The 11536-nt window shown below is 40.8% G+C and overlaps 1 protein-coding gene across 3 annotated transcripts in view; it reads right to left on the bottom strand.

The window, feature by feature from the left end:
- Positions 1-366: 366 nt before the first annotated feature.
- The window catches only part of wtap (WT1 associated protein), a 55588-nt gene continuing 44418 nt past the window's right edge, over positions 367-11536 (bottom strand). For all 3 annotated transcript variants that reach the window (XM_080200311.1, XM_080200310.1, XM_080200312.1), the window contains exon 8: positions 367-1647. In XM_080200311.1, the coding sequence (XP_080056437.1) occupies positions 1046-1647 (602 nt within the window). In that variant the 3' untranslated portion in view covers positions 367-1045. The remainder of the gene's footprint in view (positions 1648-11536) is intronic.

Below are 11536 nucleotides of genomic sequence, written 5' to 3'. Positions count from 1 at the left end.
AGTAGGCAGTTTCATCTAAAAGCAGAGACAATAGGCCAAAAAATTTGTGTATTGAATAATCCTTAGATTCTATGACTGAAGTCTGCATAAACTATCAATTCGAGATGTGACAAGGTAATTTACATGCGCAATGATACAGTTTGTGGGTTTGAATTTCAAACTGCCCAGATTCTCACTCAAACTTTGCTGTTATACAGGGACAAGGAAATCTAATGTGTCCCCCAACTCCTTTGGGCTGCTACCTCAAACATGGTACAGACTATCTTAGTCCATCTTTTTGTATGGAAAGTCACGAGGTGAGATGGAAGAGACATTTTAACATAAAGTTTTGTATATCACAACGAATCACAGTAAAATTCAAAGTAGAGGATATTAAAAGACTTTATTAAGTTTGGTCAGTACAGGTGAGGGATTTCACAGAATATGCATTACACAGGAAATAACTCTTGTCTAGAAACTGGGTAACAATATACACTAATTATTTAACACAATCTTTTTCACTGGGGAAACTGTACACATATGCATGGTGGAAAAAAAAACATCTCTGTAGTTAAACTACACAGACTTCCCAAACCTGTATATGGCAAGTACAACATCCAAACTCCTTTAGGAAAAGGAACTACTGCAATTGGCAAGCTTACATAATCACACATTTTTGGTGCAACCTTTACTTGTTGCAGGACTGTACAACACAGTTGTGGTAATACGCCAATAGCTTTTCACTGGAGTCTTAGATGCACATGAGAGTCCAAGTTTTATACAACTTTTCTCCCCAATGTTAAAGTTGTAGTAATACATTTTATTCGGATGAAATCATATAAAAATAGCTGAGGTCTACATGTATCAACATCCTTTCAGCAATAGCCAATGCAATATGATGCTTTTTAAAAAATTTAAACAGTAGCAACAGTTTTACAAGAAAGCAAAAACACAAAAGGCTGAATTTTAACCAAAATTACACACTAGCTTCAACAGTCACTGGACAGCCATCAGCCAAATGAAATGACACTATATAAAAAAGACTGCAGACAATGCCCATTAAGTGTTACAAAACTGACCCCTGTGTGCTGACCGAGTCCAACCCATTCTGAATGTGACGGGAACCCATAGTTCTGGTACCTTTCACAACAAATGGTTTATCTTCCTGAGGGTCATTGATGGAGTCTGTGTCATTTGAGTGCTGAGTAAGAGAGTTCTCGCTACCAGTGGGGGAATCTACACTCTCATATCCAGCACCTAGCTGATACATGTTACTGCTAGTTGCTCGGTCCAGCCTCTCTTCACTGTGGTTTGAAAGTTTATTCCCACTGCCAGGAGATGATGGGAAATCATCCTCTGTGCTGCTTAATTCTCTGTAAAGGTTAGTCTTGTCTTGAAAGGCAGCTGCTGCTCTCCCTTGTGGGGATGCATCACCATTGGTTGGTCCATTCACTAGTCGGTTGCAGTCTTTAGCAATGCTTTCCCGTTGTACAGAAGGCTCAGGAGCTGGAGTCCTACTGCTGCCAGAGAGTAACACCTGATGATGCTGCTGTCCTTGAAGTTGAGCCAACTGCTGGCGTGCCTCCTTCAGCTGCTGTTGCAGAACCATAATAGTGCTTTGCATCCCTTCCACCTCCTCATCAAGCTGGATAATGAAATCATTCAGCTCTACACAAAAATATAAAAATTAAGTAAGTGGGAATCGAGAAACTTTAGCAATCCAATAAATGTATTAGACCACAATACTTACTGCAGAAAACCTGAAAGAAGTGTTAAAATGTCAAGTTAATTTAAATACAAAAAAAGGCAATGATTTTGTTAGAATGCAATGTCAATACTTCTAACAATTAAATATCAAGTTGAGATCTTCCAAATAGAATCTTCAATTTACAAGGTTTCTAATAATATTTTCTTCAAAAAATTATATTTTCCAAAATTATTAGAAGCAATAATGTCACTACATATTCCAGTTATGTATGGCTAAAGCAAAATAATTAACCATGAATACTGCATTGCAATAACTGATTATTCCACATACCTACTAAAATACTGAAGTCTCTGTAAAACAAGAATTACACTAAGGACCCCAGGGTGCCATGCTAACTCAAGGCTTTTATTAATTTGTACGTATCCCAATCAGCTGATACGAGCAGATCTGATTTAAGATTGCTCTACCAAAAAGAGGCAGTGGCCACTTCCATACCTCCAGAATTCAAATAAGGCAAAGTACATGGTTCATGGTGGGAGATGTAGGAAAGAGATCCAAGGTAGATTCTTTACTTAGAGTGGTTGGGGTGTGGAATGCACTGCCTGCTGTGATAGTGGAGTCGGACTCTTTAGGAACCTTCAAGCGATTACTGGATAGGCACATGGAGCACACCAGAATGATGGAGTGGGATCGCTTGATCTTGGGTTCGGACATAGCTCAGCACAACATCGAGGGCCAAAGGGCATGTACTGTGGTGTTCTATGTTCTATGTACAAATATGATTGAGCTTCCTGACCTGAATTTGCAGAGCCTTGGACCATGCATCTCTTTAGTTGTAGCTTTGTTCGTGTGGCAATTAACTTTCTTTCAGGGATCGCAATGTATGGGGAAACATCAGTAGTAGCCTAATCATGTAACATGATATCTATTCAAGCAACATCTGCTTCACTGAAAACTGCTCAAATTCCAAACAATAGCTGAGCTAATCTGCAACATCAACAAGTGCACTTTTTGATATAATTAGTAGGAGTTACTTTGCATTATTTATATGGAGTTTTTTTTTTACATGATTACTTTCATTAAGAAATTTCAGAGTACTCTTTTCGGAAATTTTACTTTCCCACTTTTCTCAATTAGGATATTTAAATAATACTGAACATCTTGCGCTGAGTTTGAATTAAATGGTGCAACATGTTCAAACAACCCAGAATGTTTTGGAACTGGCACAGAGCTCAATAAGGTAATGTGACCAGCAATGGCAGTGGTAACTCAAGTGTACGCTGCAGAACATCCTGTTGCAAATCAAAAAATGAATTTTCATTGGTTCTAACGAAAATAGATGCTAACAGTGCAACAAAGGAGGCGGCACAGACTTGGAGTATCATAAATGAAAAAGCAGCAATATTAAAAGAAAAAAAAAAATCACCTGGCTCAGATAGGATGCACCTTCAGATGCTGAAGAAAGATGCAAGCTGCACAAGCTCCAGCCATAATTTTCCAATCCTCAGATATAGGATTGCAAACATCATTTAAAATGGACAGGTGAAAATCTGATTAACTATAGGCCAGTCAGTTCAACGTCAGTGATGGGTAAATGTTTATAGAGACATTAATCTGGACCAAAGTTAATAGGCACTTGGAAAAGTGAGAATTATTAAATGAACACCAACATGGATTTGTTAAAGGGAATTAAAGTTTAGTGCCTTAAATTGGACATAATACTCCACCTAGTCTAGCAATCATTGCTTTTGTATTCTACACTTTTATATTCTACACTTTTATTTACAAAACCAAAGATTCTACATGTCATAACAGCCTTCTCAACTTGTTCTACCACTTTTTATTTTAATTCCTCTTTGCTGGGAGGAGAACTTTCACATTCCTATTTGCTGCCCCTGTACCTTTAGATGGCAGAGTCCCAGGTTTGGCAGAAGCTTACAGTGCATCATAATATACACACTGTTGGCACTGTGCATCAATGATGGAGGGAGCAAATATTTAAAGTGGTGAATGGGGTACCAAAGAGATCACTTTGTTCTGGAAGATATTTGAGCTTTAACTGTTTTTGGAGTTGCACTCATCCAAGCAACTCCAGAGCTTTCCATCATACATCTTACTTCTGCCTTATATATTAGGTAGTGGACAGACTTTGGGCTAGATAGGTCGTGCTGCAGAATTGCCATAGTATACACCTGGCCCAGTTCAGTTTTAGGTCAGTGGTAATCTGCAGGATGTTACTTGTGAATGCTTCAATGATGGTAATGCCATCGACTGTCAATGGGTTAGATTCCCTCTTGTTGGGGATGGCTGTTGCCTGGTACTTCTGTGGCACAAATGTTGCTCATCACATAACAATCCAAGCCTGAATGATGCCCAGGCCTTGCTGTTTATGGAAACAGCCTGTTCTCATATCCAAAGACTTATGAATGGTACTGAAGGTTATGCAATCATCCTTACTTCTGAACCTATGATGGATGCACAGTCACTGATGAAGTAGCTGAGTGACGTCTTGGGACCAAGATGATTGGTCTCCGACAATCACAATCATTTTCTTTTGTGCTAGGCATGATTACAACTGCTAATACATCCCGAGGTTTCTCCTTTACTCGCTTCCTTTAAAATGTTACCATTGTCTCTCTGCATTCCACTTGTCAAAATAAATCCATTCACAGATCATCCAATTTAATGTCTAGGTTGACAATGCCTCATTAGTCTGACTTCAATTTTGTTAACACCTGACATTTCACCAGCACTTCAAGAAAACTCAATTTTTACAAACTGCACAACTTAAAATATTTTCCTCATTTAATTGAAAAATTCAATCAAGTTGGTCCAACATGATTTTCCTTTAACAAATCAATGCTGATTGTCATTTATTTATATGCTCCTTTGTAACAATTAATTTTGCTCTGCATTATGGTTACAAGATGTTGCCCCCAAATCCACATGAGGCTGACTGTGCTGTCATTAGCTGGTTTGTCACTTCCTTGTTTTGAATAAAGTGCAACATTAAAATGTTTCAGTCCTTCAGTACCTCTCATTTCCATGAAAGATAAGACTGCTGAAAAATCCTCCATTATTTCCACCCTCCCCTCAGCAACTTGGATGCTATAATATATATGCTACCTGAATTGGATGGCTTTTCTACCAGACGTACTGAAAACGATTTAAAAATTATCCCAACAATTTTTTAAATCCCCCCTCCTTTTCAGCAAGATGGGTAGTATCCCTTTCTCTACTGGGATTCATGATACTTAATCTGATACAGTCATGCCCCTTGCTCTCTCAGGTCCTTAATATGCCCTACCTTTCCTTCTGATTATATCTTTATTCTCAAATTCATAAAAATCTTAATAGATAGAAACATAGACAATAGAAAGAGACAACCATTTGGCCCCTCAAGCTAGCTCCACTAAACTAGATCATGAATAACTTTCTTCCTCAATACCACTTTCATGTATTGTTCCTTCATCAAGTGCAGTTAAAATGCAGAGGATTGAGGGCAACATACTTTGATTTCATTTATTATTGTCACATGCATTAGTTTAATGAAAATTTCTTGTGCTACATAGACAAAGCACACTGTTCGCAGGGAAGGAGAGAGTGCAGAATGTGTTACAGTCATAGCTGGGGTGTAGAGAAAGATCACCTTGAGAGGTAGGTATATTCAAAAGTCTAATGACAGCAGGAAAGAAGTTGTTCTTTAATCGGTTGGTATGTGACCCCAGACATTTGTATCTTTTTCCCGATGGAAGATGGAAGAGAGCATGTCCAGGGTGCATGGGGTCCTTGATTATGCTGGCTGCTTTTTCGAGGCAGCAGGAAGTGTAGACAGTGTCAATGGATGGGAGGCTGGTGGATTGGGCTTCATTCACCACCCTTTGTGATCTTGGACAGAGCTGTCGTACAACCAGAAAGAATGCTTTCTATGGTGCATCGTAGAAATTGGAGGGAGCTGTAGCAAACATGCCAAATTTCCTTAGTTGCCTGAGAAAGTAGAGGCTTTCTTAACTGAAGTGTTGCTTGGAAGGTCCAGGACAGGTTGTTAGTGACCTGGACACCTAAAAACATGAAGCTTGCAACCATTTCTACTTTGTCCCCATTGATGTAGACAGGGGCATGCACTCCACTATGCTTCCTGAAGTCAATGATGTCTCCTTCATTTTGTTGACATACTAGATCTGGATTCAGAATTTGAAAGCAGACAGTAAACAGAATGTAGGAATAAATAAGTCTTTTATAAAGTGGTAGGCGGTGACTAGTGGAGTCCTACAGGGATCGGGGCTTGGGCCCCAGTAATCTCAATGATTTGGATGACAAAACCAAACATAATATTTTCAAGTTTTCTGACAATACAAAACTTGATGGGAATGTGAATGGCAAGGAGGACGTTAACAAGCTTCAAGGCAATTTAGATAAATCAAGTCAGAATCAAAGATAGGTCCTTGGTTCTGAGAGGCAGTAGTGCTAATCACAGTGCTGTCCTGTGGAGGCAAAACTACAGCATGCATTTGCGGAGCCCCTCCCCTCCACTATCCCCTCGCCGTCTCCCCCTGCCTCGCCATCTCATCTCCCCGTCTCCCTCCTCTCCCCTCTAATTTCCTGCTCAAAATAAAAGGCACTTGGCTCAAAGACTTTCTCAGCACTAAATTGGTTAACAAATTTAAGTGAGGCTACACTGTACACAGACAAAAGAGCATGTGGAAACCCAAAGGGCCTGCTTTCACAAAACAGTACAAGATGGCAAACAGGTCACAAGTGCAAAATGTTTATTCATTCACTCTTTGTTTTCTGAAATTCTAACTTGGATATTACTGTGCGTCTCAACAACACTGAAGAAAGAATACTTAATAATCAGAGAAAACATTCATTCTCCCAGTAATGATACAGTCTGTAGCTTGTATATATATAATTGATTTGAACAGAAACAATGCATCTTCTCAAAACTATATGTAATTTTCAAAACCCTCAAAGATATGCAGGTTAGGTTGATTGGCCATGCTAAATTGTCTCTAGTGTCAGGAAGGAAAATATATGGGATTATGGGAATAGGGTCTAGGTGGTATTGTGTTGGTGCAGACTCGATAGGCTGAATGACCACCTTCTGCACTGTAGGGATTGTGTGTATTCTGTGTATAAGTTCTCTTTTAACCCTTTAATGTTGCTTCCTAATTGTGACCTCTCATGTGATGATTCTTCTCAAGCCCTTCCACAAATTTAATCTCCAATAGCCTCTGTACACACTTATGTAAGAACATAAGAAATAGGAGGAGTAGGCCATCTAGCCCTTTGAGCCAGCCCCGCCATTCAATAAGATCATGGCTGATCTGAAGTGGATCAGTTCCACTTTCCCACTTTCTCCCCATAACCCTTAATTCCCCTATCAGAAACCTATCTACCCGTGACTTAAATATATTTAGTGAGGTAGCCTCCACCACTTCAACGGGCAGAGAATTCCACAGATTCACCACCCTTTGAGTGAAGAAGTTCCTCTTCAACTCTGATCTAAACTGCCACCCCCCCCCACCTTATCTTGAGGCTGTGTCCTCTAGTCCTGCTACCCTTTTTAAGAGGGAAGAATCTCTCTACCTCTACCCTATCCATCCCCTTCATTATCTTATACGTCTCTGTAAGATCGCCCCTCAGCCTTCTAAACTCCAACGAGTACAGACCCAGTCTATTTAGTCCCTCTTCACAGGCCAACCCCCTCATCTCTGGTATCAGCCTAGTGAACCTCCTCTGCACTCCCTCCAAGGCCAATATATCCTTCCGCAAGTGCGGCGACCAAAACTGCACACAGTACTCCAGCTGCGGCCTCACCAGTACCCTGTACAGTTGCTACAAGACCGCCCTACTTTTATATTCTATCCCCCTCGCTATAAAGGCCAACATTCCATTCACCTTGTTCACCTGCTGCACTGCAGACTGGGTTTTTGCGATTCGTGCACAAGGACCCCCAGGTCCCTCTGCACCGTAGCATGTTGCAGCTTTTCGCCTTTTAAGTAATAATCCCACCTACTATTATTTCTACCAAAGTGGATAACCTCACACCTGCTAACAATTATACTCCATCTGCCAGGTCCTCACCCAGCCTATCCAGATCTCTCTGCAGACTTTCCACACCCTCCACGCAATTTGCTTTTCCACTCATCTTCCTGTCATCAGCAAATTTCGTCACCCTACACTCAGCCCCCTCCTCCAGATCATCTATATAAATGGTGAACAGTTGAGGCCCCAGCACCAATCCCTGCAGCACTCCACTGGTCACCAACTGCCAACCAGAATAGCACCTATTGTTACCAACTCTTTGCTTCCTATTAGACAGCCAATCCTCTATCCACGCTAACACCTTACCCCCAACTCCGTGCACCCTAACCTTCTGTAGCAACCTTTTGTGAGGCACCTTAGCAAACACCTTTTGGAAATCTAAAAACACCACATGCACTGGTTCCCCTCTGTCTACTGCACTAGTCACATCCTCAGAAATCCAATAAATTTGTCAAACGACTTCCCCTTAACATATCCGTGCTGCACTGAACTAAGGAACTACTTCAACTGTGGCCTAACATGTGCTGAACAAATACATCACTTCCTTGGTTTCATATTCAAAGGCCCTTTATAAAACTGAATTTGCCTTCTTGCATGACCTATCATACACGTACATGGTATTTATCTGCCCACTCGCCAACTTGTATCATCTGCAAATTTTGATGAAATGCCTTTTATGTCTATATCAGTCATTTATAGAAGTAGAACACAAGAATTTCTATCCTGGGAAAAAAAGACTGACTATCCACGCCCCTCAATTTTGTAAACTCTCATCAGGTCACCCTTTCAATCTTCAAGTGAAAACAAACCAAGTTTGTCCAATCTCTCCTCATAGCAAATACTCTCCAAACCAGGCAATATCCTGGTAAATGTTTTCTGTACCCTTTCCAAAATCTCCACATCCTTCTGGTGGTGTGGCGATCAGTAATGCATGCAATGTTTCAAACGTGGCCTGAAATTCTGTACAGCTATAACACGACTTGCCAATTTTTATACTCTATACCCTGCCCCAAGCATGCCATAAGCCCTTTTGACCATCTTATTCACTTGTGTTGCCACTTTCAGGGAACTTGGGACCTGTACGCTTAGATGTCTCTATGTTAAAGCTTCTGTATACTTCTGTCCTGCATTAGACCTTTCAAAATGCATCATTTTGCATTTGTCTGGGATTAAATTCCATCTACCATTTTGCTGCCCACGTTTCCAACCTGTCTATATCTTGCTGTATCCTTTCGCAATCTTCCTGGCATCTACAATTTCCCCCAATCTTTGTGTTGACCACAAATTTACTAATCAGATCTCCAAATTGTTTATATGAATTACAAACATCAGAAGTCCCAGTACTGATCCCTGCGGAACACCTCCGATTGCACATCTACAGTCAGAAAAACACCCTTGCAGTGCCACTGCATGACCAAGCCAGTACTGGATCCATCTTGCCAGCTCACTGCAGATGCCGTGTGGCTTCACCTTCAGCATCAGCCTGCTAAGAGGGACCTTGGTAAGGTCATGTTAAAGTCCATGAAGAAAAGATCCATTGCCCTCAATCATCTTTGTCACTTCCTAAAAAAACTCAATCAAGCTTGTGACACATGACCTCTCCTGTACAAAGCCGTGCTCCCTATCGTATTAAACTTGAAACATTAACTCCGATTTCTCCTTTCACAGATGCTGCAAGACAAAAGAAGAAAATTACTGCATAGAAACAGGCCCTTCAACCCTCCAAGCCTGCATCGAACATGCTGCTCGACTGAACTAAAACCCCCTACTCTTCCAGGGACCATATCCCTCCATTCCCAGCCTATTCATGAATTTGTCAAGATGCCCCTTAAAAGTCACTGTCGTATCCACTTCCACTATCTCCCCCAGCAGCTAGTTCTAGGCACCCATCACTCTAAAAATTCTGCCTCCTACATCTCCTTTAAACCTTACTCCTTACACCTTAAACCTATGCCCTCTAGTAACTGACTCTTCCACCCTGGGAAAAAGCTTCTGACTATCCACTCTGTCCATGTCTTGCAATCTTGTAGACTTCTATCAGGTCGTCCCTCAACCTCTGTTGTTCCAGTGAGAACAAACCAAGTTTCTCCAACCTCTCCTTATAGCTGATGCCCTCCATACCAGGCAATATCCTGGTACATCTATACTCCTCCAAAGCCTACACATCCTTCTGGTAGTGTGGCAACCAGAATTGAACACTATATTCCACGTGTGGCCTAAATAAGGTTCTATAAAGCTGCAACATGACATGCCAATTTTTAATCTCAATGCCCCAGCCAATGAAGGCAAGCTTGCCATATGCCGTCTTGGCTACCTTCTCCACCTGCACTGCCACTTTTCAGTGACCTGAATATTTCCAGCATCTGCAATTCTTCTGTTATTTATTCACTTACTCCCTGCTTTCTATCCCACAACAATCTCCCAAATTATGCAGTTAGTGTCCAGATATAGTGCCTTTATAAATCGGCATTTTTGTAACATTTAAGCCCTTTTTAAACTAAATTTATAACATTCGTCATATTTTCTTCCTCTAACCAATGTAGTAAAAAATAGTCAAGCCCCTTATAAATCTACATCGTCCCCTAATTGAACATGGCTATAATTCCATTCTATTTCTGACCTTCAATCAGTTAAAGATCAGAACATCCCCACAGAAACATACCCACAGCTGAATAAACTAGAGCAATAGCGTTTATGATTGGCTGAGGAACCATGAGACTTCCACTATTTTTGGTATGCCATTTTGACAGAACATAATAGCAATCAAATTTCTCTCTAAATTAGTATAATGTCTTTAAAATAGCATGTTAGCATAATAAAAAGAATTTAAGGAACACCCCTTCAAGTTTGCATTATGAAGTGGGTAGTGGCCCAGTGGCAAGCATTGCTGTCTCACAATGCCAGGGACCTGGGTTCAATTTCGGCAGCATGGTGGCAAGCACTGCTGCCTCACAGCACAAGGGACCCAGGGTCACAATGTATGGAGTCTGCACATTCTCCCAGTGCCTGTGTGGGTTTCCTCCAGGTGTTCTGGTTTCCTCCCACAGTCCAAAGATGTGGGAGTTAGGCTGATTGGTCAATTTAGCATGGCCATAGTGTCAGGGGATTAGCAGGGTAAGTGTGTGGGGATGCAGGAATAGGACCTGGGTGGGATTGTGGTCGGTACAGGCTTGATGAGCCAAATGGCCTCCTTCTGTACTATAGGGATTCTATGATTCTATGCAATATTTGCTGACCACAGGTATAACAGGCTGGGCAACTGGTTCCCATTTGAGAAAATGCTGAGCTTCAGCTCAATACATCACATTTTCTCAAGATAAAGAATTCACTACATATGCAAGCTCTGCTCTAGCCTTTGTCTAGCTTCACTGAAGACAAATTTTAAAACCTTGCATTTTCTGTAAAAGCACAAATGTAATGATCATTCTATTCCAAGTTCTGCAAATAGCAACTGGATAAAGGGAGAGACATTGACTTTCTGCTTTCCTTTCAATGGAACCAAATAATCTTTCACATCTAACTTAACATTGCTTAAGGTGTTATGCATCCTAACAATACAGTACTTCCACAGCCCTGGATTAAGTGCTCAAATCTTGAAATGGACTTGAATTCTGACTCAGAGGAGAGTGCTATGAAATTAGTCAAGCTGATGTATATTTTGTTGCAAGCAAATTTTTTTTTAGAAAATGGGAACTAAATTTCAAACAACTTGTATTCCCATAGCAACATGAATGTGCACTAGATAGGTGCATTATATCCAGTTGCATTAGGCAATAATTAGGTCAGATTAACAAAACCTTG

This window comes from Carcharhinus amblyrhynchos, chromosome 12, assembly GCF_965287045.1.
Source record: "Carcharhinus amblyrhynchos chromosome 12, sCarAmb.v2.hapA, whole genome shotgun sequence".
NCBI lineage: Eukaryota > Metazoa > Chordata > Chondrichthyes > Carcharhiniformes > Carcharhinidae > Carcharhinus > Carcharhinus amblyrhynchos.
This window is presented reverse-complemented; position numbering and strand designations above follow the sequence as displayed.